Source organism: Heterodontus francisci, chromosome 23, assembly GCF_036365525.1.
Source record: "Heterodontus francisci isolate sHetFra1 chromosome 23, sHetFra1.hap1, whole genome shotgun sequence".
Classification (NCBI taxonomy): domain Eukaryota; kingdom Metazoa; phylum Chordata; class Chondrichthyes; order Heterodontiformes; family Heterodontidae; genus Heterodontus; species Heterodontus francisci.
Genome location: NC_090393.1, coordinates 19,272,184 through 19,299,435, shown reverse-complemented (window position 1 = coordinate 19,299,435; position 27,252 = coordinate 19,272,184). Strand labels below are relative to the sequence as shown.

General features: G+C 41.7%; 1 protein-coding gene across 2 annotated transcripts in view; it reads left to right on the top strand.

The window, feature by feature from the left end:
* The window catches only part of naa25 (N-alpha-acetyltransferase 25, NatB auxiliary subunit), a 128,633-nt gene that overhangs the window by 70,469 nt on the left and 30,912 nt on the right, over window positions 1–27,252 (top strand). For both annotated transcript variants that reach the window (XM_068054816.1, XM_068054817.1), the window contains exons 15-22: window positions 6,306–6,405; window positions 7,875–8,026; window positions 11,892–12,017; window positions 14,017–14,260; window positions 15,730–15,853; window positions 17,974–18,039; window positions 21,401–21,498; window positions 22,522–22,632. In XM_068054816.1, the coding sequence (XP_067910917.1) occupies window positions 6,306–6,405; window positions 7,875–8,026; window positions 11,892–12,017; window positions 14,017–14,260; window positions 15,730–15,853; window positions 17,974–18,039; window positions 21,401–21,498; window positions 22,522–22,632 (1,021 nt within the window). The remainder of the gene's footprint in view (window positions 1–6,305; window positions 6,406–7,874; window positions 8,027–11,891; window positions 12,018–14,016; window positions 14,261–15,729; window positions 15,854–17,973; window positions 18,040–21,400; window positions 21,499–22,521; window positions 22,633–27,252) is intronic.

Genomic DNA, 27,252 nt, shown 5'->3' with positions numbered 1-27,252 from the left:
TTTTCTTTTAAGAAGTTAATCTGGCTTGACATCAGAATTCTGAGAATATAACAGGGTTTAAATAAATCAAGGGAGACCACTCATTTCCTTCAGTATATGCTGGTCCACCTGTCTATCTGTGTCTATTAACTGTGTCTCAGAAGCCAGTTTTCCAGCTAGTTTCAAATGCCAATTGGCAACATTGTATCTCGTGTCTTTGGTCCTGAGTGGCTGTATCCTACGGCAACAAGAATGCATTTTTTGACTCAGTCCCTGGAGCTTGTTGCCTTAAAGCAGTACTGATCCTGTTACAGCCTTAAAGGCACACCGCATGCTTCCCGTAAAAAAAAAAACTACAGGATCGTAACACCAGACCCCTCATGATTTTGAATACCTCTATCAAATCACCTCTCAGCCTTCTGTTCTCCAAGGAAAACAGCCCTAACTTCTACAGTCTGTCTTCATAACTCAAGTTCCTCATCCCTGGAACCATTCTCGTGAATCTTTTCTGTACTCTCTCCAATGCCCTCACGTCTTTCCTAAAGTGCGGCGCTCAGAACTGGACGCAATACTCCAGCTGTGGCCGAACTAATGTCTTATACAAATTCAACATAACTTTCTTGCTCTTGTACTCTATGCCACTATTAATAAAGCCCAGGATACTGTGTGCTTTATTAACTGCTCTCTCACCCTGTCCTGTCACCTTCAATGACTTATGCACATAAACACCAGGTCCCTCTGCTCCTGCACCCCCTTTAGAATTGTGCCCTTTATTTTATATTGTCTCTCCATGTTCTTCCTACCAAAATGAATCACTTCACATTTCTCTGCATTGAACTTCATCTGATACCTGTCTGCCCATTCCACCAAATTATCTATGTCCTTTTGAAGTTCTGCACTATCCTCCTCACCGTTCACAATGCTTCCAAGTTTCATATCATCTGCAAACTTTGAAATTGTGCCCAGTACACTAAGGTCTAGGTCATTATTTTATTTTATTTTTATTTAGAGATACAGCACTGAAACAGGCCCTTCGGCCCACCAAGTCTGTGCCGACCATCAACCACCCATTTATACTAATCCTACCTTAATCCCATATTCCTACCACATCCCCAATATATATATCAGGAAAAGCAAGGGTCCCAACATTGACACCTAGGGCACTCCACTACAGACCTTCCTCCAGCCCGAAAAACATCCATTAACCACTACTCATTGTCTCCTGTCACTGAGCCAATTCCATGTTGCTACCATCCCTTTTATTCCATGAGCTATAAGTTTGCTGACAAGTCTGTTGTGTGGCACTGTATCAAATGCCTTTTGAAGGTCCATGTACATCACATCAACAGCATTGCCCTCCCTGTTACCTCCTCAAAAAACTCCAGCAAGTTAGTTAAACATGATTTTCCTGTAAGAAATCCATGTTAGCTTTCCTTAATTAACCCCCGTTTGTCCATGTGACTATTAATTTTGTCCCGAATTATTTTTTCTAGAAGTTTTCCCATCACCGAAGTTAAACTGACTGGCCTGTAGTTGCTGGGCTAATCTTTACACCCTTTTTTGAACAAGGATATAATGTTTGCAGTTATCCAGTATTCTGGCAACATCCCCGAGTCTAAGGAAGACTGAAAAATTATGGCCAGTGCCTCCACAATTTCCACTCTTACTTCCTTCAGTATCCTTGGATGCATTTCATCCAGCCCTGGTGCTTTATCCATTTTAAGTACAGACAGCCTATCTAATACTTCCTCTTCATCAATTTTAAACCCCTCTAGTGGCTGAATTACCTCCTCTTTCAACATTGCCTGGGTTGCATCTTCTTCCTTGGTAAAGACAGATGCAAAGTATTCATTTAATACCTCAGCTATGCCCTCTGCCCCCAAGTGTAAATCTCTTTTCTGGTCCTTAATCAGCACCACTCCTTCTTTTACCACCTTTTTACTATTTATATGCCTGTAGAAAACTTTGGGATTTCCTTTAATGCTAGATGCCAGTCTCTGTTCATGCACTCTGTTTGATTCTCTTATTTGCTTTTTCACTTCCTCTCTGGACCTTCTATATTCTAAATCATTGTTTTCAGAGAATATAAATTTAGGGGACTCTCAGTGCTGCTTGTTTGCACTGAGTGCTGCTGTTAGACACAGAGTGCGAAGAAGGGAGTTTGGTAAGTGAGGGAGTCCGATAAAGAGGGGAACTATAAATTAATTGAAAAATAAATTTAAATTAACATAATAAAGATGGCAGGTCAGGTGATGTGCCGCGGCTGCAGTATGTGGGAGCTCCTGGATGCCATGGCAATCCATGGCAACCGTGTCTGCGGCTTGAGGAGTTTCGGCTCAGAGAAGGCCGAGCTGCAGACAAAACACTGCGATGCATTAGGGAAGGGGAAAGTAACATGAACACGTTGTTCCAGAAAGCAGACGCACCCCTTAGGATAAGGTCGTCTGTTTTGGTCAGTGGTCAGGAACAGGAGGGTGTGACTGCAAGTCAGGCAGGTAAGGAAATCGAGAAGGTGAGAGTGGAGGAGCCTCAACCCTTGCAATTGAGCAACAACTTCAATGTTCTTGCAGCTTGTATGGACAAGAGCGAAGGCTGTAGTGTGGATGAACAGACTGACCAGGGTACAGGAAGCCATTCAAGCGGGGGGGGGAGCAAAAAGGCAAGTAATGGTAGGGGGCAGTATAGTGAGGGGGTTTGACACTGTTCTCTGCAGGAAAGAGCAAGAGTCCAGACGGCTGTGTTGTCTGCCCGGTGGCAGGGTTTGGGACATCTGCTCAGGGCTGGAGAGGAATGGACAGTGGGAGGGAGAGGAATGGACAGTGCGAGGAGGAGGATGCAGTCGTCGTGGTCCATGTAGGTACCAATGATGTAGGCAGGACAAGGAAAGAGATTCTGCATAGTCAGCATCAGGAGCTAGGCACCAAATTAAGTAGCAGAACCTCAAAGGTAATAATCTCTGAATTATTACATGAGCCACGTGCAAATTGGAGTAGGGCAAATAAGATTAGAGAAATGAATGTGTGGCTCAAAGAATGGTCGAGTAGAAGAGGATTCTGGTTCGTGGGACACTGGCAGCAGTATTGGGAAAAGTGGGGGCTGTACCGTTGTTCAGTCTACACCTGAACTGTGCTGGCACCAGTGTTCTAGCAAACCGCATAACTAGGGAAATAGAGAGGGGACAAGGGATCAAATTTGGGAAGATGTGGTAAATCAAAGAGTAGAGACATGGCAAGAGAGAAAGTTATTGATCTGGGAAAAGATCGTGACAGGAAGGGACAGTGAGTACAAATCTAAGAGTAAATCAGCAGACAAAGCTAGAGGACAAAACTAAAGGCTCTGTATCTGAATGCACGTAGCATTCGAAACAAAACAGATGAACTGAGAACGCAAATAGAAATAAATAAGTATGATCTGATAGCCATTACAGTAACATGGCTGCAGGATGATGTAGATTGCGTCCTGAATATTTAAGGGCACATGACATTTAGGAAGGACAGGAAGCTAGGAAAAGGTGGAGGGGTGGCTCTGTTAATTAATGATGGTATTGGCACAAAAGAGAGGGATGACCTAAGTTCAGGATGTAGAAGCAGTATGGGTCGAGATGAGAAATCATAAAGGCAAGAAGTCACTTGGAGTGGTGTACAGGCCCCTAACAGTAACCACACTGTAGGTGCTTGTCAGAAAGGTTTGGCGATAATCAATAGGGGATTTTAATCTACATATAGACTGAAAAAATCAAATGGGCAAAGGTAGCCTAGATGATTTCATAGAATGTTTTCGGGACAGTTTCTTAGAACAACATGTTCTGGAGCTAACCAGAGAGCAGGTTGTGCTAGACCTGGTATTGTGCAACGAGATAGGAGTAATTAATGACCTCATAGTGAAGGTGCTCTTAAGCAGCAGCGATCATAATATGATTGAATTTTACATTCAGTTTGAGGGAGAGAATAGTGGCTCTAAGACTCGTATTTTAAACTTAAATAAGGGCATTTATGAGGGCTTGAAAGCAGAGCTAGCAAAAGTGAACTGAGGAATCAGGTTAAGGGATAGGTCAATAGAGATGCAGTGGCAGACATTTAAGGGGATATTTCAGAATACACAGAGTAGATACATTCCAACGAGAAAGAAAAATTCCATGGGGGAGACCCACCATCCATGCTTAACTAAAAAAGTTAAAGATAGTATAAAAGTTAAAGAAAAAGCATATAATTGCCAAAGATGGGTGGCAGGTCAGAAGATTGGACAGAATAGAAAAAGCAGCAAAGAATGACTAAAAGATCAATAAGGAAGGAAAAATCAGAGTACGAAAAAAAGCTGGCTGAAAATATACAAACAGATTGTAAGAGTTTCGATAGATATTTAAAAAAGAAAAGAGTTAACAAATTGAGCGTTGGTCCTATAGAAAGTGAGTCTGGGGAATTAATGGAAAATAAGGAGATGGCAGATGAACTGAACAGGTAGTTTGCATTGGTCTTCACCATGGAAGATGCAAGTAATATCCCGGAAATGGAAGGGAGGGAGGAACTCAAAATTAAAATCACTGGGGAAGTGGTACTGAACTGAGCAAATTGTTGGAGCTGCGGGCTGACAAGTCCCCAGATCCTAATGGACTTCATCCTAGGGTCTCAAAAGAAGTGGCTAATGAGATAGTTGATGCATTGGTTTTGATTTTCCAAAATTCCCTAGATTCGGGGAAGGTTCCATTAAGATTGGAAAATAGCCCATGTAATTCCTTTATTCAAAAAGGGAGAGAGACAGAAAGCAGGAAACTACAGGCCAATTAGCTTAACACCTGTCATAGGGAAAATGTTAGAAGCTACAGTTAAAGACGTTATAGCAGGGCACTTTGAAAAATTCAAGGTAATCAGGCAGAGTCAACATGGTTTTGTGAAAGGAAATCATGTTTAACCAATTTATTGGAGTTCTTTGAAGAAGTAACGTGCTGTAGATAAAGGGGAACCGATGCATGTGCTGTACTTAGATTTCCAGAAGGCATGTGATAAGGTGCCACATCAAAGCTTATTGCAGAAAATAAAAGCTCATGGTGTAGAGGGTAATACATTGGCATGAATTGAAGATTGGCTAGCTAACAGGAAACAGAGTAGGCATAAATGGGTCATTTTCTGGTTGGCAAGATGTTAACTAGTGGTGTGCCACAGTAATCAGTGCTGGGAATCAACATTTTACAATTTATATAAATGACTTGGATGAAGGGACCAAAGGTATGGTTGCTAATTTGCTGATGACACAAAGATAGGTAGGAATGTAAGTTGTGAAGAGGACTTAAGGAGACTACAAAGGGATATAGATGGGTTAAGTAAGTGGGCAAAGATCTGGAAAATGGACTATAATGTGGGAAAATGTGAAATTGTCCATTTTGGCAGGAAGAATAAAAAGGAAGCATATTATCTAAATGGTGAGAGATTGCAGAGCTCTGAGATGCAGAGGGATCTGGGTGTCCTAATGCATGAATTGCATAAGGTTGGTATGCAGGTAGAGCAAGTAATTAGGAAAGCTAATAGAATGTTACAATTTATTGTGAAGGGAATTGAATACAAAAGTAGGGAGATTATGCTTCAACTATACAGGGCGTTGGTGAGACCACATCTGGAGTACTGTGTCCAGTATTGATCTCCTTATTTTAAAGAAGGATGTAAAATGCGTTGGAAACAGTTATGCGAAGGCTTACTAGACTAGTACCTAGAATGGGTGGGTTGTCTGATGAGGAAAGGTTGGACAAGCTAGGCTTGTATCTGCTGAAGTTTAGAAGAGTAAGAGGCGACTTGATTGAAACATATGAGGTTCTGAGGGGGGCTTGACAGGGTGGATGTGAAAAGGATGTTTCCTCTTGTAGAACTAGGGGTCACTGTTTAAATAAGAGGGTCATCCATTTAAGACACAGATGAATTTTTTTCTCTGAGTGTCATGAGTCTTTGGAACTCTCTTCCTCAAAAGGCAGTGGAAGCAAAGTCTTTGAATATTTTAAGGCAGAGGTAGATAGATTCTTTATAAGCAAGAGGGTGAAATGTTATTGAGGGTAGGCGGGAATGTGGAGTTGAGGTTACAATCAGATCAGCCATGATCTTGTTGAATGGCAGAACAGGCTCGAGGGGCTGAGTGGCCTACTCCTCCTGATTCATATGTTTTACACAGATTGGAACTTGGATCAATCAGATTCAAAAATATATTTTTTAAATATTCAAAAATTTCAAAAATATAAGCAGCTTTGGGAAGATCAATCCAAGAGTATTAAAGGTAGCATAAACCTTTATAGTGACATTATCTCATCAGTGTTGGTGACTGACACTGCTGTGTTTGACTGGCAGATATCTGCTGACTCGATATGCGGAGCCACTGGGCCACCTTGCTGCTGCTTCCCAAGCGTGTAACTTCACACTCAGGTTTTTCCACTCCAACCAGAAAGATGTAAGTGTGGTGTAGACTTGGATTGTGAGTACATTGCGTTGAGGTCTATCTGTGTGCGTCATCACAGTTATTAGTCGTCTTGTTTTTGAATTCTCCCCACCCAACCCCACACAAAAAAATGAATTTAGCGATGCAATGTTCAATTAAGTGGATGCTATTTGTATGAGAAACTGATTTTTTAAAATGCACTTCAGTGAATTTAAGTATAATTTAAATTTCCTGTTCCCGCACTGATCCATTTTCCCTAACCTCTGATCAAGGACTGCACACATACGGTGAGTTACAACTTATGTCAGTCCCTGACACACAGGTGCACTTGGCTGGTTGTCCTGTTAAGTTTTAAAGCACACAAATCTGTTTGAAAACATTACAGAATTAATTTTTTTGGGCCTTGATAAATTGAGCTTGCTTTTCTGATTGACGAGGACACCTCAACCCCTGGACGTGTTATTGATTTATGCTGCAATGCAGTCTTTCCCTATTGTGTGCGTTACGTTGTTCGTTACGTTATTAAGCAGTGCAGTATCTCCCTACTCATTAGAATGGTGATGATTTCGTGCATCATATCATTTTTTTGAATGTAGTTGTGATATGTCACTACATAGCACCTCCCTTCTCCTGTCGGTGGCGAATTATGCTGAGGTACAGTTCCACTGATGCCTTTCAAAACTTTCCCTTGGCCATGTGTTGTCTCAGACAGCCAGTGTCAGCAGGCATCTCTACCATGTAGCGCATCATAGCTAATCCTTATCCTATCATAACCCATTTATATGTTCCAGAAGAGGCTACTGGATACCAACCAGAAGCAGGTACTCTAATAGGCCAACAGAAATTTCAGGGTCATGAAAGCCAATTGTAGCCTCCCCACCTCTGTCCCAGCTATGATCCAGTAACTCAGCATAGACCAAGAATTGAACCTGGAGCCATTCTGCTCTGCACTGCTCCCTCGCCTCAATTATTTCCTGTATTTCTCTTTGCAATTTTACAAATAAAGTACTTGAAGCTCCACTCAGTTTCGTGGCTAAATGCACCAGTCCCAGTTTGCACTGAGTTAGTTGGTCTCAGACAGATTGGCAGTGAGAATGCTGCAATTGGCCTCAGTACCACTGGGCTAGTGATATAAAATCTCTCAAGCTTCCTGAATCCGATGCCTGTCCAGGGATAACTAAGTAGAAACATGTGAGCGCCAGATGAGGACTGGATTGGGTGGGATTGTGACACCCACAATTAAGTAACCTGCTATATTCCCACATGAAGAATATCTCCTTTGATGTGGTAACAGTAAGGTGTCAGAGTCTTGTGGAACTATGTCTTAGCAAGAGTAATTACTTTCAGGAGAGGTATTGAGAAAACTGGATTCTCCCTCTTTAAATAGATTTTACGTCAGTTTTCAGGGAATTTTTTGCTTCCTGATGTAGTGCTTGTAGTAAGAGTCATTTTTTAACATGCTGTTTTACTTTATTTTTCAGACCTCTGAATACATAATCCAGGCATACAAATATGGTGCATTTGAGAAAATCCCAGAATTTATTGCCTTCCGGAACAGGCTGAATAACTCTCTGCATTTTGCACAAGTCCGCATTGAACGTATGCTGTTAGACCTCTTCCTCGAAGCAAACATGTATGTGTGGCTGTACCATACAGTATTGCATCTGTGACATCATGTTCATGCTTAATTGGTTTGTTAGTTTTGTGGTAATTAATAGCATAAGTTAATTAGCCAATGCTTCAAGGTGTAACAGTTGGCTGTAGCTTTTTATTTCCTTTTTTGGATTTGTAAAGTGTATTTACTTGTATGTTTAATGAGGCCATTTTACATTTTTCATATGTATAGTATGAAAGTGGACACTTGCACATTTGATGCTGTCATTGTATATTTTGATTGCAGTCTGCTTGCGAAAGGAATGCATTGATGTATCAGATCCTTGACATGACTGCTTGCCTGGGAGCAATGTGGTCAGGAGTTAAGGCAGTTTGTTTGGTCATGGTTTCTGTAGCTTTGAGAGAAAAGCAGCTCATCCATGATAGATCATTTTTGGGCATAGAGTTTAAAAGCTCCCCTCTTCCTTTTTGTTGAGTGTATTTGCCAGTGAAGCACAGACATGCTTATTTTTCTTCTGTTTCTGCTGCTGAGGCTGAGTAGTCAGCTTCTGGAACAATATCCTTGTTGATCTGGCAAGGATATTCTGTACCATTTTTTCCTCCAACCTCTCCCCACCCCTGCAGAGGGAAATCGCAGCGTTAATTCGGGAGAGATGTTCAGGAAAGATAGGAAAGGGAAAAAGGGGTGAGGGGTGGCAGTATTGATTAAGGACAGCATTACAGTGCTAGAGAAAGAGGATGTCTCAGAGGGGTCGAGGACAGCGTCTATTTGGCTAGAGCTAAAGAACAAAAAAGGTGCAGTTACAATGCTCGGTGTTGTCTATAGGCCACCAACTAGTGGGAAAGATGTAGTAGAACAAATTTGCAAGGAAATTGCAGAGAGGTGCAAAAATTATAGGGTAGTTATAATGGGGGACTTCAGTTATCTAAATATAAACTGGGATTGTAGTCGTGCAAAGGGCAGTGAGGTGCAACAGTTTCTAGAGTGTGTTCAGGAACATTTTCTACAATAGTATGTTGCCAGTCCAATGAGAAAGGAGGCAGTGCTAGCCCTGGTTCTTGGGACTAAGCTGGGCCAAGTGAATCAAGTGTCAGTAGGAGAATATTTAAGGGACAGTGATCATTGTATCATATGGTTTAAGCTGACTATGGAAAAGGACAAAGAACAATCCAGAGTAAGAATAATTAACAAGGGGAAAGTCAACTTCACTGGGGTAAGAACTGATCTGGGACAAATAAATTGGTGCCAAAGGTTGGCAGGAAAAATGGTAACTGAGCAATGGACTATCTTCAAAGTAGAGGTATTTCGGGCACAGCCAAGTATATTCCATCAAAACGGAAAGGTAGGGTAAACAAAGCCAGAGCTTCCTGGATGATAAGAGATAGAAATTAAGATAAAGAAGAAAAAGTGTGCTTATGACAGATGTCAGGCAGAAATATTATTGAGAACCATGCTGAATATAGAAAGTTCAGAGGGGAAGTGAAAAAGTAAATAAGAGAAGCAAAGAAAGCATGAAATGAGACTGGCAGCTACCATAAAAGGGAATCCCAAAGTCTTCTAGAGACATATAAATAGTAAAAGGGTGATAAAAGAAGGAGTGGTGCTGTTTAGGGACCAAAAAGGGGATTTACACATGGAAGCAGAGGGCATAGCTGAGATATTAAATGAATACTTTGCAGCTGTCATTACCTAGGAAGAAGATGCAACCCAGGCAATTGTGAAAGAGGAGGTAATTCAGACACAAGAAGGGTTTAAAATTGTTGGAGGTGGTATTGGGTAGGCTGTCTGTACTTAAAATGGATAAGGTACCAGGACCGGATGTGATGCATCCAAGGATACTTAGAGAAGCGAGAGTAGATTTGGGGAGGCGCTGGCCATAATTTTTCAGTCTTCCTTAGACTTGGGGGTGGTGCCAGAGGATTGGAGAATTGCAAATGTTTTATCCTTGTTCAAAAGAGGGTGTAAAGATAAGCCCAGCAACTGCAGGCCAGTCATTTTAACTTCGGTTGTGGGGAAACTTCTGAAAAGGATAATTTGGGACAAAATTGAGAGTCAAATGCGGATTAATTAAAGAAAGCCAGCATGAATTTCTTAAGGGAAAATCATATTTAACTAACCTGCTGGAGCTTTTTGAAGAGGTAACAGAGAGGGTTGATGAGGGCAGTACAGTTGATGTGGTGTACATGAACTTCCAAAAGGTGTTTGATACAGTGCCACACAACAGACTTGTGAGCAAACTTGTAGCTCATGGAATAAAAGGGATGGTAGAAACATGGTTACGAAATTGGCTGAGTGACAGGAAACAGAGTAGTGGTTAATGGATGTTTTTCAGGCTGGAGGAAGGTTTGTAGTGGAGTTCCACGGGGTCAGTGTTGGGATCCTTGCTTTTCCTGTTATATATTAATGACCTAGACCTTGGTGTACAGGGCACAATTTAAAGTTTGCGGATGATATGAAACTTGGAAGCATTGTGAACTGTGAGGAGGATAGTGTAGGACTTCAAAAGGACATAGACAAGTTGGTGGAATGGGCGGATAAGTGGCAGATGAAGTTCAATGCAGAGAAATGTGAAGTGATTCATTTTGGTAGGAAGAACATGGAGAGACAGTATAAAATAAAGGGCACAATTCTAAAAGGCACGGGAGCAGAGGGACCTGGTATATGTGTGCATAAGTCATTGAAGGTGGCAGGGCAGGTTGAGAGTGGTTAATAAAGTATACAGTATCCTGGGCTTTATTAATAGATGCATAGAGTACAAGAGAAAGGCGGTTATGTTGAACTTGTATAAGACACTAGTTCGATCTCAGCTAGAGTATTCCGTCCTGTTCTGGGCACCGCGCTTTAGGAAGGATGTGAAGGCATTCAAGAGAGTGCAGAACCGATTCACGCGAATAGTTCCGGGGACGAACAACTTCTTTTATGAAGATAGTTTGGAGGAGTTAGAACTCTTTTCCTTGAAGAAAAGAAGGGTAAGAGGAGATTTGATAGAGGTATTCAAAATCATGAGGTGTCTGGACAGAGTAGATAGGGAGAAACTGATCCCACTCGAAAGGATCGAGAACAAGAGGGCACAGATTTAAAGTAATTGGTAAAAGAAGCAAAAGCGACGTAAGGAAAATCTTTTTCATGCAACAAGTGGTTAAGGTCTGGAATGCACTGCCTGAGAGTGTGGTGGAGGCAGGTTCAATTGAAGCATTCAAAAAGGAATTAGACTGTTTAATGAAAAGGAAGAATGTGTAGGGTTATGGGGAGAAGGCGGGGGAATGGCACTAAGTGAATTGCTCATTCTGCACTGCAACAATTCTGTGATTCTGTGAATTCCACATTCCCACCATTCAAAACTGAGATTATGGGAACTGAATATAGTTGTAAGGAAGAGGGAAATGAGCCTTACTTCCTTTCATTCCACAGCAGTGTCCTTTTGTGCTTTAGGATACAGTGCCATGGTGCCACCTCAAAAGTGTCCTGTTTGAGAAGTCGTGGAATGCAAAATGTAATTGAACATGTCCCATCTGTACTTCCTCATCGGGGTACATAGAGCACATGTAACAAATGAGAGTGATGATAAGAATAAGATCCAGTGCTTGAATTTTTTTTTGTTTGCCCGCTGTTGTAAAGTTGGCACCTTTGCTTAATTTTCAGTTTTAGCTTTATCCCTACCAGTTGTTCCACGTCAAAGTGGAGCAACAGGGAAGTTGATAATAGTGCAGTAGTTCCTGCAGCTTAATGTCTTAAGTCATGCTTAGAAATTACATTGAAGTTACCATATGGAAACATGCTATTTGGTTTGACAAGTCTGTGTTCGCCTTTATCCTCCAAATGAGGAAAAGTCTTAGATCCATGTGTCAGCTGTTTCCCCATATCCATTTATTTCCCTTTCTAGAACAAACAGCCTGGAAGAAAGTATAAAATCCATGGGTTTATGTCCAGATGAAGATGATATTCCATGGGACAATCTTCGGGATAACCGGGACCTGGCTGTTCTCTTTAGCTGGGATCCGAAGGACAGGTAAACAGTATTGTAAAGTTTAATTTCACCTATCTGGCAAAATGAGAAAGTGCCATTAAAAGGCAAATCTAGCTAATGGTAAACGACTGCGGGCAATTGTAGCTGCTTGTAGATTTCTGATTTCCGGGGCCAAGAACCTAGTATAAATTACTGCTTTAGTTTTGTTTCAAATTGTTGCTGTAACAAGATGTTGCATATTTGTCTAATATTGCTGTCCTCTCCCTCTGCACCATCCTGCACAATGTCCACTCTTCTGCAAATGAGGCCCTTCCACAACCTCAGTCAGGAACAGCCTATCAGCAATCATGGACCCTTTCTAATTCATTTATCACCAAGATTGCTTTCTTCCACCTCCAAAATACTGCCCGCCTATGCCTCTGCGTCTTCACTCACTTCTGCCAAGACCTTAGTGTACATCACTTCAAAGTTCGACTTCTTTAATGTGTGACAACCTCCCTGCCTCCACAACCTGTCCAAAACATAGCACCAAATTCTCTTGCACATAGTCTTGCACTCCCTTTATCAAATTCCATTGTTCCCAGCCAGATGAGTTAATTATTTGCATTTGAATCCTGACATGGCCTTTCCTAACTCTTATCTCTGATCTCTATCTTATGTCCCTCTACTTAATTTATTCTTTCATGGGATGTGGGCGTCGCTGGCAAGACCAGCATTTATTGCCCATCCCTAATTGCCCTTGAGAGGGTGGTGGTGAGCTACCTTCTTGAACTGCTGCAGTGCTGTTAGGTGTGGATACACCCACAGTGCTGTTAGGCAGGGAGTTCCAGGATTTTGACACTGCGACAGTTAAGGAACGGCAATATATTTCCAAGTCAGGATGGTGTTTGGCCTGGCAAGGAACTTGCAGTTGGTGGTGTTCCCATATATCTGCTGCCCTTGTCTTTCTAAGTGGTAGAGGTCGCTGGAAGGTGCTGTTTGAAGGAGCCTAGGTGAGTTGCTGGAGTGCATCTTGCAGATTGTACACACTGCTGCCACTGTGCATCAGTGGTGGAGGGAGTGAATGTTGAAGGTGGTGGATGGGTTGCCAATCAAGCAGGCTGCTTTGTCCTGCATGATGTTGAGCTTATTGAGTGTTGTTATCGCTGCATTCATCCAGGCAAGTGGAGAGTATTCCATCTCACTCCTAACTTGTGCCTTGTTGATGTTGGGCAGGCTTTGGGGAGTCAGGAGGTGAGCTACTCGCCGCAGAATTCCTGGCCTCTGACCTACTCTTGTATCCACAGTACTTACATAGCTGACCCAGTTGAGTTCCTTTTCAATGGTAACTTGTTCCCTGTTCCTCAGGTACTAGTCAATTTCTTGGTTGCCATTTCCTCTGCTCTGCCATCGATGACCATTCTTTCAGTCATTATGCCCTGATCCCTTGAACTTCCGAGAAAAACCCTTCTGACTCAACATCTCCCACCCTGCTTTCAAAAGCCATTCTAATTCTTGTCTTTTACTGTACCATCATCTCTTCTCTGTAACTCATATTTCCTTTTTCCTCTTTTTCCCTCTCATTCACTCTCCACCCTTTTTGTTGAAGAGCTCCAAGAATATCTCTGTGTTGAGCATTATAATAAATGCAAGTTATTGTATCTGTTACTATATTGATTTTTTAAAATTACACAAGACTACGTTGCAGAGGGTTAGACACTTGTTTTTCACCACTGAGATTTGGATTCAAATCCAAACCAGGTTGATGACGTGAGTCTTCTCATGCTGATGGTAAGGATCCTGAATGAAATAAATTTGTACAACCTCCGTGCCGTGACCTATTGGGTGTGGTCCACAGCACAAAACTACTCCTTAACTATCAGGAATTGTGATTAAATTGACTACCTCCTTCAATAGGATCCCGAATAGCTGGCGTGAGAAATGGGGAAAATATCACAGTGCATTATGGAGTGTACATTTTTGTGTAAGTTAATGTGTGAAAACCTCTTTGTATATTCATCCAGAAAAAAATTATTATAATTTTCTTTTCCAATTGTGATAGGGAGTTGTCAGAGGGGGAAAGAAGGATTTCTATGAAAGAGGAGAGAATATGGCTTCAGGTTCGCTCATTGACTCTGCGTCTGGTCTGCGCACTCGCTGCTGTTAGCCATACAGTAGAACCAAAAAATTCCGAAAAGACGACAGCAAATGGTGTCACTTCTAAAATTGAGACGCTACGCTCTTTAATTCAACAGCTTGAATGTGTAGTGCAGTCTGAGAAGAAAAAAGACAAACAAGTTGGTCAGGTACTGTCCTCAATAAGAGAGAATGTAATTTGTTTTGCAATGGAAGGGTATGGTGCTGAATTGATACTTAGCATACAATATCAAATTTTCTCCACATCCCAGTTCTAGCCTCTTCCCCCAGCCCCACTCGGCTCCGTGGATACTGTTCAATGCCTTAAAGAACAGGAAGGTCACTTATTCAGTTCCCTGTCCATGCTATAGGTGGTAGAAGTTTGGAACAGTCTTCTGCAAACCGCACTTATGCTAGATCAATTGTTAATTTTAAAACTGAGATTGATCGCTTTTTGTTATCCAAAAGTATTAAGGGATATGGGGCAAAGGCAGGTAAATAAAGTTAGGTCGCTGATCAGCCATGATCTCATTGAATGGCAAAACAGGCTCAAGGGGCTAAATAACCTACTTCTGTTTCTGTGGGTTATCTGATTTCAGCCAGAGATGGCAGTGAGGGTGCAATAATTATTTTCAGCCACTCTGGGCTAAGGAGAGAAAGGTTGGCAGTGTTCTTCCTCCTGAACTCTATACTCTTACTCTTGCTGAAAAGTGTTTATGTGGACAGAATTGGTGTCAGCACAATGGCCCCTCAGTTAAATAGTTCAGCTAGATGAATGCTGACAGAACTGGCAAGAGAGAGGTGCATTGCCTACTGTGGTATAGCCCAATAACAGCCCTTACAAACATAGTTTAAAAACATGCAGAACGTTTGCCGATCAGTATTTATTGTCTTGACCACATCTCCAGTAGGGGAAACATCAAGAGATATCAGGTGGTGACAACCAGACTGAACTTGCTATTGACTGTTGAAAACCTGGGCCCCTGTTCAACCCTGACCAAGACTTGAAGCTGCCTCAGCCTAATATAACAACTCTTGCTTGCTGCCCCCATCACCAACTTCCCCTGTCCACTTCCATTTAATAGGAATGCCCTATCACCAAGGGCTTTCTATATAGTGTATATAGCTAATTATCCCTCATTGTGTTCCTGCAAGTATTATGAAATTTGTATTATAACATGTACTGTGTACGAAACCATGTCTTGGAAAAATTTGTAAATACGTGCAGCATTCTTAGAAAAATTAACTGGGGAATATTTTAGTCTGCCAGCACTATTTACACAGGATCACAAAGAACTGCTATGTGGCTAGCACCTATTGAACTGTTTATGTTCCAGCCCCTTCAGAATTGCGATGGGCAAGAGGAGACTCAATACATATTGAGGTGTTTTGGTTGCGTTACTCCTTGTGAATTATATTGATTAAGTAGCAGCCTACAAGACAATATTCTGTTAATTTCTCCTAATATGCTTTTATAATTTATATTTTATATTATATTTATATGTTTATTATTTTATATTATATTATTTGTAATTATTATATATTATAATATTTATATTATAATTTCAAGCTGCAGAAAATTTAAATTTAACCAAAGAAATTAGCATGAAAGTTAATGTTTACTCTGTCCTATTCACAGTTTCTGGTCCAGAGACCACCTCCAACACGTATGGCAACCTACCTGGGAAGCGGCAGCTGCCGGTGTCAGATTAATGCTTTCCACCTAGTCACTGATATCTACGAGCTGGATGTCAGTGGATTAGGTAAGGAACTGAACTAAAGTCAAATGAAGAAAATTACTGTTACTTTTATCAATTAAACTATTCAAATGTCATTAGTTGTAACTTATCAATTTAATTATCAATAAATCTGCTTGCACACAATTAGCCATGAATTAGTGTGTGAACCCGAGTTCCTACAAATCAGTTTCATTTAATGTTAACCCTTCAAGCTCAATGAAAATTTATAATATTGACTTTCCAAACTGCTCAGTTGGTAAAGCATTGGCCACTGTGGGAACTATACTGTACACATCAAGATGTTCCAGCATCTGTGTGGGCAGACTTAAATACCTTATGCAAATGCATATGTTCCTTCCCCTTTGGGCAGCAATTGTAGCCAGAGAGGGAACAGAGCCACTGTTTAAGTATGGATTGGCAAGCGTCTAAAGTGAGGAGCGCAGGAAGACTGAGCAAAGCTCGAGCCAGCAAGTGGGAATATCATGTTAGCTTTGACATCAACAGTTGCTGAGAGTTTGATTTTTTTTTTATGTATTTGTTTGTTGGACATGGCCGTCACTGGCAAGGCCAGCATTTATTGCCCTTGAGAAGGTGGTGATGAGCCACCGCCTTGAACTGCTGCAGTTCATGTGGTGTAGGTACACCCCAGTGCTGTTAGCAAATTGCTGCAGTAGATCCTGTAAATGGTACATTCTGCAGCCACATTGCGCCATTGGTGGATGGGGTTTCAATCAAGCTTGCTGCTTCGTCCTCGATGGCGTTGAGCTTCTTGAATGTTGTTGGAGCGGTATTCATCCAGGCAAATGAAGAATATTCCATTGCCCTCCTGGCTTGTACTGTGTAGATGGTAGAAAGGCTTTGGGGAATGAGGAGGTGAGTCACTCTGCAGAATACCCTCTGACCTGTTCTTGCGGCTACAGTATTTATGTGGCTGGTCTAGTTAAGTCTGTGGTCAATGCTGGCCCTTCAGGAGTCCTTCAGGAGTCAGCCAGCTCGGTCAGTAGTGGTGCTACAAGTCACTCTTGGTGCTAGACATTGAAGTCCCCAACCCATAGTACATTCTGTGCCCCTGTTAGACTGCTATGGAGAGGGATTTGCCCACAGAGTTTTTATGAATCTGTGCACTAATGCACAGTATAGGTGGTAGTATATGAAAGATGTTGTACAATTTTAATTGTACTAGATGATAGATTTGATGTGCAATTCATGTTGATATTGGGCAGGAGGAGGATGCTTCATTTAACAGCAGCCCTGTATTTTCTCAATTTTTATTGCTATACAGTGGCATTTGTTGCTGTGAATTTGGATGCTTTGAATGGTCAAATACCTTGGCAGTGACCCCTGTCTCGCTCACACATGAAAATGACTGCTGGGGCAAGGTAGCAGTGGATTGTGCGAAACCATGGCCAGCAAAATTCAGAACCTCAGGAGAGGGTGGGACAAAATTAAGATGGAGGAAGTAAATCTCCAGAAGAGAAATTGTTGAAATGTCTTCCCACAGCTCAACAGCTGTTCTGTTTCTGATTCCATGTTGTAACACCACACTGTCTTGCATATTTCCTCCTCCCCATTCCCTTTCTGCTAGTTTTCTACCTTCCTCTTGAAGGGATTGATTTCTTGGTTCACAGCTGCCGTCAAGTACCTCACTCGAGTGGTCTTTGCTTAGAAACCTCGGCAATAAGTGTTGGCAGACAGTTGACTCAAGGAATCAATGATAACTGAGATTAGTCCTGTCCTTGCCTGATGTCCAAATGCACAAACTTCCCGGTAGCAGATGGTAACTCCTTGCCGATTGTCCTGAGGTGATGTGTTCTTGCTGTTGCTTTGGCTGAGATCAGTTAGTTCAGCACAAGCTGGGAACTTCTTAGCTACTCACCAGCTGAGCTGCCGGGGGTGATCCTCTAACATGTTTCTATTTCTAAATTAAAATACATTTTTCCGTTATGTACATTTTATTTATTGAGTGCTGACAGAGGTAATTCCCAATTTGCCTTGTGAAAGGCAGACTGCTTAGATGGTTGTAGTTTTCCATCACATCATAGAAATTCGCAGCACAGAAGAAAGCCATTGAGTCCATCTGTGCTATTGAGGATTTATCTTTACTTAGTTGTTTAAAGACTTCTCTACTTTTTTAAACCCCACAGATGAAACGCTGGATGTCCAGGAGCGGATAGCAAATGATTTTAAATCTTTATTAGAACAATTGCAAGGTAATGCCAACATTCCACAAATTTTGCTTCATTTTTCTGCTGCATCTCTCGGTTCTTGATTTGTATTGTGCTGTAACTGCATTTTTTTACTATCCTCCCTGCTCTTGCCAAGTAAGTACTGTATTTGTATTTGGAGGTAAGCAGAATTAGTTCAGTTCCATCAAACAAGTTTACAGTAAGAGATAAATGTCTTGAGCCCCCCCCCCCGATAACATTGTGCAGCATTGAGCCCCTTGGAGCGGGAAGATCCTAGGGTTGATCTGTTGGAGGAAGCACTAAGAGTAGCAAGGGTAAAGGACATAGTCTGTGTAAGGAGTTTCAGTGAAAGAGCTGGAAAAGGCCTGAAGAACATGGTTGTCAGACAGGGGATGAAAGAACTAACACAAGGGAAAAACCTACTTGATGTTGTCCTCACCGATCTGCCTGTCACAGATGAGTTTTCCCATACAGCATTGGCAGTTGTGACCATTGAACTGTTCTTGTGATGACCAAGTCCTCTCTTCATACTCAAGAGGCCGTCCATTGTGTTAGGTGGCACTAGCAGGGTACCAAAATGGAATAGAGTAAGAGTAATCTAGAAGCTCAGAACTGGGCATCCATTAAGCATTGAGGCCATCAACAACAGAATTGTACACCACCACAATCGATAACCTCAGAGCCCAGCATATCCATCACTCTTCAATCACCATCAACTTAGGTGATCAACTGTGCTTCAATGAGGAGTACAGAACAGCATGCTGAGAGCAACACCATGCATAACTGAAACTGAAGTGCCAACTAGATGAAGCTACAAATCAGGACTAAGTGCATACTAACCAACAAAAGCAGCATGATCTAGACAAAGCTAAGCAATCCCTACAAACTGACAGATCAGGTCAAAGTTCTGAATTTCTCCCACTTCCAGTCATGAATGATGGTGGTTAGTTGACCACTTAATGGAAGAAGGAATCGTGAATGCTGGTGGAGCCCAGCAGAAGTGCAAAGAACAAAGCTGAGGCACTTGCAACCATCTTCAACCAAAACTGCCAAGTGGATGATTATTCTTGGCCTCCATCATAGATCTAAGTCTTCAGCCAATTTGATTGACTCCATGTAAAATGAAGTAGCTGTGAGTACACTGGACGCAGTAAAAGCAGTGGGCCCTGACAGAATCTCAGCTGTGATGCTGAAGACCTGTACTCCAGAACTATCCATGCCCCTAGCTAGGATGTTTGAGTACAGCTACAACACTAGTATGTATCCAACAGTGTGGAAGATTACTCAGGTATGTCCTGTCTGCAAAAAGCAGGACAAATCCAACCTGGCCAATAGTGCCATGGCAACTTACTCCCTATAGTAAAAAAAGTGAATGGAAGAAGTCATCAGTGGTACTATCAAGCAACACTTGCTGTCCAATAATTTGCTCACCTCTTAACAGTTTTGGTTTTGCCAGAGCCACTCAGGTCCAAACAGGAACACAAGCTGAATTACAGAGGTGAGGTGAGAGTGACTTGACATCAAGGTGGCGTTCAATCAAGTGTGACACTAAGGAGCTCTAGTAGAACTGAAGTCAGTGAGGATAAAGGGTGAACTGCCTCCGTGACTGGGGTCATACCATGGTTGTGGTGGTTGAGGCCAGTCATCTCCGCCTCAGGACATTGCTGCAGGAGTTCCTCAGGGCAGCATTCTAGGCCCAACAATCATCAACTACTTCATCAATGACCTTCCCTCCATCACAAGGTCAGAAGTGGTGCTGTTCACTGATGATTGCAGTGTTAAACTCCATTGGGAATTCTTCAGATGATGAAACACTCAAGACCTGCATGCCGCAAGATCTGAACACCATCAAGGCTTGAGTAGCTAGTGGAAAGTAACATTTGCACAATACAAGTGCCAAGCCATAAGCATCTCCATCGCGAAAGAGTCTAGCTACCTCCCCTTGACGTTCCATGGAATTGCCATCACCTTGTCCCCCATCATTAATATCCTGGGGATCACCATTAACCAGAAACTCAACTGGAACAGCCACATAAATTCCTTGGCTACTAGAGCACATCAGAGGCTGGGTATCCTGTGGTGCTTGGCTCACCACCTAACTCCCAGACACAAGTCAGCATATTGCATAATACTGTCCACTTGCCTGGATGGGTGTAGCTTTAAAGACACACAAGAAACTTGACGACATCCAGGAAAATGCAGCCTGCTTAATTGGCACTCTATCCACTAGCTGATTGCAGTGCGCACTATCGGCAGGTGTCACTGCTGGAAGCTTCAGAGCTTCTTTGGCAGCATCTGTCAAACCCATGTCCTCCACCACCTAAAAGGGTAAGGGCATTGGGTTACCTGAAAACATCATCGCCTCTGAGATCCCCTCCAAGTCATACACTTGGACATATATCACTGTTCCTTCATTGCCTCTGTATCAAAATCCTGGTACTCCCTCTCTAACAGTACTGTGGGAGTACCTTCACCACATGGACTGCAGCTGTCAAGAAGACCCACCACCACCTCGGGACAACTGGGATAGGCAATAAATGTCATCTTTGCCAGCAACACCAACATCATGATTTTTTTAAAATTCTTCCAGGCAAGGGCCAGTGCTTATGCTGAAAACTCCTGTTGACTTCTGTCATTGTTGGTGCCCGCTTATCGGCTGGGTACACTGGAATTTGACTTCTTTATCATTTGGAATTTTTTGGCAGTGAAGGAGTTTGAACTAGAGATCCCTTTGTTGAAAACTTGATCGTTGCACCACAAGATCCCTCCAATAACATTTTAGATATCATTGAGGTTTTCTGAACAGTCACAGCCAGGGTAGCAGGGATACACTATAATTGGCCTCTGTGTCCCTGGGCTAGGGAAGAAAAAAATCAGTCTAGGTTCCTTCTCACTATCCTCTTGCTCTCCTCTGAGTTGGAAAGCTGGTAAACATTGACTTCTTGGTTTGTGTATGAAGAATAGCCACCAGCACGCGCAGAATTGACCTATGTACCTAAATATGGGTTAGCCCTTTCAGGAAACAAGGGGAGAATATTTGGAGAGGATGAGGAAAATGGTTAATTAAATACAGATTCTCTGAAAAACCTAAATCTAAATGAGGCATGTCATAATGAGAAGTGTGTCTGCAGTATCTGAGAGTGTCTGCAATCGTCTTCTGAACTTAGATGAAAACAGTGAAATAATGTCTGCCGAAGAAGGGTCACTGACCCGAAACGTTAACTCTGCTTCTCTTTTCACAGATGCTGCCAGACCTGCTGAGTGGTTCCAGCATTTCTTGTTTTTATTTCAGATTTCCAGTATCCGCAGTATTTTGCTTTTATTGAAATAATGTCTGCTATGTGTGAAGGGCATCTCTTGTAATGTCTGTCTTTTCCCCCCTCAGAGTTATTCAATAAATGTAAAGGAAGTTTATTGGAAGCGAAAGAAACAGAATGTACAACAAGACCAGAACTTTTAGAAAACCTTGTCTTTTTAGTTGAGGTAAGCAGTCAGCAAATTACTGCAGCCTTTTAATGTTACATAAAAAACCTCTCAAGTTTCCTTAATTTAGCCCAAATCATTTTTTTGTAAGAAATAATGAAACTCAGTACAGAACCCTGGGCTTATGTTACATTTTTGAGCACTGAAGAAAAGTGGTTAAAATTTAAATGAAAACTGTTGGGGTTTACCATTTACTACTCTGGTTTTACAATTACTGTCAGCTTTTATAATTTTATTTTAGTTAATTAAGACTCTGGTAGCCAGCAGAGAGGAGAGATTCTCATCCCATCAGTCTATGTTCGGTTTCAGACAGACCCCATTGGTGGTAGTATGGTGTGCTTTCCCTCTATCACTCAGTCCACAAGACTATCCTGAACACTCAAAATTCTGTTCCTTCCTCTTTATAATACCATTTGCTGAAAGTGTTTGTGGGAGAATTAGAGAAGGGTGCCTCCCTATTTTTCTTCTTCCTGTGCGAAAACACCTTTCCCACATCAGGTAACACCCATCATCACCCAGCTGAGAACTGGATTTTATTTGTCTGGCTGTGTATGCCACCATCAGTTGCAGAATCCAAATTTCTCTCCTTGTAACTCCCTTGTGGATGTATGGGCAGCGTACTCCCAGATACTTGCCAATACCAACATTACAAGCTAATGAAGAAACACCCTCTCAATGTAGGCAACAGGCCTTGAGCTCAGGAGAGGAGGCTAATTGATATGAGCCTCACTATTCCAATAAGTTGCCCTGCCTAGCACCTTTTTTTAAACACACAACTGTGTTCAGTTTCTGTTTCTTTGTTCTGTGAAGTTTGTGGACCTACTGATGCATTCACATCTCATTGACAAATCAGCTGTGCTTTTATTAGGATTTGGCTGTATAGATAGCTTTTAATTAGTCTGTTCCATTGAGGAGAATGTGTTTCCCACATGTTCAGGTCTGAGAACGGGCTCACTTTAGAGCACTGTGTGCCCAGCAAAGAAGAAATTAAATTAACTAATGAGCCTGTTCTTATTATCTCAGACGGTCTGTATCATCTTGTGGGTATCTTACTACTGTGGTAATGTCCTCCGGCCACTAAAGTCCAGTTTACAGAAGAAAAAGAAGAAGAAAAAGGAGATCAATATCACAATGGTAAGGGGGTAAGAGATCTTAAGATTAAAAAAATCGACATGCTTCACTGATAGCGCAGCAACTTTATTTAGTGAGTTGAACCATACAGGAAGGTGCCAGGTTTATTCCCCAGTCTATATTGCATTAGCTGATAACTGTGGTGATGGTAAAGGTGCAACAATGGGTCTCTGCACCCCAGGTCCAGGAAAGGAAATTCGTCTTGGTTCCTCGCTCCTAATCACTATTCAGTGACCTGTTCTGCATGAGTGTTGTCACCTTTGCACTGGGCTGTGATGTCCTCTTGGTAAAATAGCCCACCATCACTCACACCTGAAGAATGGTCACTTGACTAAGGTATGGGTGGATGAGCATCTTGCTCTGGCATCTTGATATCAGATCACTCTCACCACAACTGTGTAATTCAGCTTGTGTCCATGTTTGGACCAAAGCTGTTGAGAAGCATTTTTTTTCCAATAAAGCAATCCATGAAACTGCTTTTTGTGTTCAATAAAAGTGGTCCATGCAGATACCCGCATTGGTCTAATTTCAGGTTGCTTAATGCTTCCATCTCATTAGTTGATGTGTTCTTGAACTGTGATGTGCAGGATGAAGCTTTTCTCTTTGGTTCTTTCCACCTGTGTACTGATGAAGGTTTCAGTTGCGAGCAATATTAACCAAGTTAGAGGGTTTTCAGCAATTGCTGTCCTGTTTTGCTTATAAAACCACGTTGCAACTGAGTGAGCATATGTGGATGAATAATAAAGACTTTCATTTATATAGCGCCTTTCATGATCACCGGACGTGCCAATGAAGTACAATGAAGTGTAGCCACTGTTGTAATGTAGGAAACGTGGCAGCCGATTTGCGCACGTCAGGCTGGTTCAAACAGCAATGTGATAATGACTAGATCATCTGTTTTTTTTTTGTTATGTTGATTGACGGATAAATAGTGACCAGGACACCAGGGATAACTCAAATAAAAACAAGAAATGCTGGAAATACTTAGCAGGTCTGGCAGCATCTGTGGAGAGAGAAGCGAGTTAACATTTCAGGTCAGTGACCCTTCTTCAGAACTGGCAAATATTAGAAATGCAAAAGGTTTTAAGTAAGTTAAGTGGGGGTGGGGCAAGAGATAACAAAAGAGGTGTTGATAGGACAAGGTCACAGAATAACTGACCAGAAGGTCATGGAACAAAGGCAAACGGTATGTTAATGGTGTGCTGAAAGACAAAGCATTAGTACAGAGAGGGTGTTAATTTTTTTTCATGTTTGTGCTTGGGGCCAGGGCTGTTCATTTTTCTATCCGTTAACACCCTCTCTGTACTAACGATTTGTCTTTCAGCACACCGTTAACATACCATTTGCCTTTGCACCATGACCTTCTGGTCAGTTATCTTTGTGACCTTGTCCTATCAACACCTCTTTTGTTATCTCTTGCCCCACCCCTGCTTTACTTGCTCAAAACCTTTTACATTTCTAATATTTGCCAGTTCTGATGAAGGGTCACTGACATGAAACATTACCTCTGCTTCTCTCTCCACAGATACTGCCAGATCTGCTGAGTATTTCCAGCATTTTTTGTTTTTATTTCAGATTTCCAACATCTACAGTATTTTGCTTTTATTACACCAGGGATAAGTCCCCTGCTCCTCTTCAACATAGTGCCATGGGCTGTTTTTAATGCCAGCTGAGGGGCCAGATGGGTCCTCAGTTTAACATCTCATCTGAAAGACGGCACCTCCAACAGTGCAGCACTTTCTCTGCAACCTAAACGACACTGTTATAAGAATTGTGCAAGATAAATAGCAGACACTGTGCATAGGATGACATGAAGTTTTATTCGTCTGAATTTTGAGTTGGAAGAGGGTTAAGATATTTTACGTCAATGAAGTGCAGTTTATGGCAGATGTGTGATTCTCTGCACTCCTAAGTGTAAACAACTCATACATTGGTGCTATAAACCTAAATCTGTTGCTGGATTAAGTGCCTTATCTGCAAACAGGTCTCCATGTTATGCAGTAGAGCCCAGCTGACCTACAAAGATTGGTGCTGCATAGCAAATTAAAATGGGTAGAACACTACTTGTAGATGATGCTTTGCAGGCTGGAATATTGAATCGAACTGTGTTCCCATTGAAATAATGTAAATGGATCAAGCGACAATTGGATGCAGTTCTTGAATGACAAGGAATATAGTTAATAAGTGGGTAGATGGTTTGAACTGTGAAAAAGAAACTCTTTGTTTGAGCTAATGGACTTTTCCTTTGTATTCTTGTTTTACATAACACTTCTAGAGCCTAAACTGTACTGCCATTGAGTTGCAAAGGTGGAAGACAAAGGAGCAACATTGGGTTGACCTTGTTGATTGGTGTAGTTTAAGTTAAAGATTGCTATAATCAGATGACAAAATTTGACACTCTCCCCTTGGTGAGGTGGAGACAGTGATGTAGTGGTAAAGTTGCTGAACTAGTAATTCAGAGGCCCAGGCTAATGCCCTAGGGACCCGGGTTCAAATCCTACCACAGCAGCTGGTGGAATTTAAATTCAGTTAATTAATAAAATCAATTAATTAATTTTTTAAAAATCTGGAATTGAAAGCATGTCTCAGTAACAGTACAATGAAACTATCAGTTGTGCTAAATGCCATCTGGTTTGCTAAGTGATTCCAGACCCACAGCAATGTGTTTGTCTGAACTGCCCTCTGAAAAGGCCTAGCAAGCCATTCAGTTGTCAAGGGCAATTAGGGAAATTAAAGAATTTTAAAAATTTGAGTAATCATGGACTGAGCATGTGAGGAACTTGGTCAATGGGCAGCATTGGCAGAGCCCTGCAAACAGGTCATGTGCCATCCTTGTGTTAATGAAGCCCTCGGAGAGACCCACTTTTAATGGGTGCTGGTATCAAAAGAATCTTAAAATCCAAATAATAACTGAGCTTAAGGCACTAATCCACTTACGGAAACTGAGATGAAGATGGAAAGGGAACATTTTGAGATTGTTTCAGCACTATTTGAAATTAAATCCGTATTCACTAATTATAGGCTCTAATCATAAAATGATGCCACTGTGTCCATTAGATGGCAGTGATACAGCAGTCTGCTGTCAAATTTGTTCATGGTCACATCTAACATTTTAGCAAACATCTTATGTAAAATTCAGGTGTGTTTCGCTGTAATTTGTTCACTAGTTTTCTGTGCAGCAATGTTGATTAATGTGAACCATGTGTTGGGGTGCTTTCACACTATTAATGGAGAGTAAGATCGCCAGTAGATTCTTGCACTCCACATTGCTCCTCTGGCTCAAAACAGAATCAAGGACACCAAGTACATAAGAAAAGTCAGGTGATGAAAGGTCATTCAGTACATTAAAGTCCATTTCCTTCAGTACATTCCTTTGAAAACATCACTTCCAAACTGACATACCATGTAAAGCCTTCTGAAAGTTACCATATAATTTCTTTTTGTGTCCCTTTTCTCTATATATTTTCGGTGTGCATCTCTCTCTGATACTTGCTCCTCACACTACTTTTCCTATGCTTGCTCCCATCTTTCCAACAACAGCTTCACTATTTGACCTCTCCTTCTGATTGTTATTCTGCACTTTGTCTCTTACTGTGCAGTGCCTGTCTGGTGCATCACCTAAGTACTTGTCCGTTTATATTAATGATACCACAGGTCAAAATTACACCTCAGAAATAAATCATACATGTATAGAATATCATCAGCTCCCCTGATGCCTTAATTGATAAATGATCTGTGGTATGGAAGTGAGATATGCAGAGCAGGAAGGTCCTGGATTCAGTTTGCTCTGTGTGACATAAAAATCCTCCAGATTCTGGAAATCTAAAAGAAAAACACGGGGAACACTCAGCAGGTCTGTCTGCCTCTGTGGAGAGAAGTGACAGGTTAACACTTCAAGTGTTCTGATAAAGGGACCACACGTAAAATGTTAATCTCTTTGTTCTTTCCACAGGTGCTGAGAGTTTTCAGCATTTTTTTTGTTTTTCTTTCAGATTTCCAATATTAGTTTATTTGTGATTTTTGTCACTGGCATGAACTTGCTGGGCCAGATGGCCAGTTTCTGTTCCGCAAATGCTATGTAATTTCCAGCATCTGGAGTTTTATTTTGATTTCTGTCACACAGATTGAACTGAGGACTGAACCTTGGACTCTCCTGATGATTGTCAGGATTCATCTCCTCTCCAGTGACCTTTTTAGTAAAGATGGAGGTGAAGTATTCATTAAATACCTCCGTCATCATCTAAAAATTGACAGTCCTCTTAAGTGTTGCCATGGCTCACCGGGCAGCACTCTGAGTCAGTAGGTTGTCATTTCAAGTACCACTTGAGAGAAGGCCAACACTTCAGTGCAGTACTCGGGGTGTGCTGCACTGTCAGAGGTGCCGTCTGTTAGTTGAGGCATAAACCATGGCTCTTTCTGTGTTGGATGTAATAGATCACAGAAGAGCAGGAGAGTCATCCTTGACATTAAAGCCTGGCTCGGGTATAAAATTAAGGCCCGACCAGACCACAGCCAATCCGTATCCCACCCTGGCCCGAGTCCTTCAATTTTCCTTCGTGCCCGACCCGAAAATATCAAACATGTTATAAGTGCAGAAAAAAAATTGCGTCAAAACATAGATTA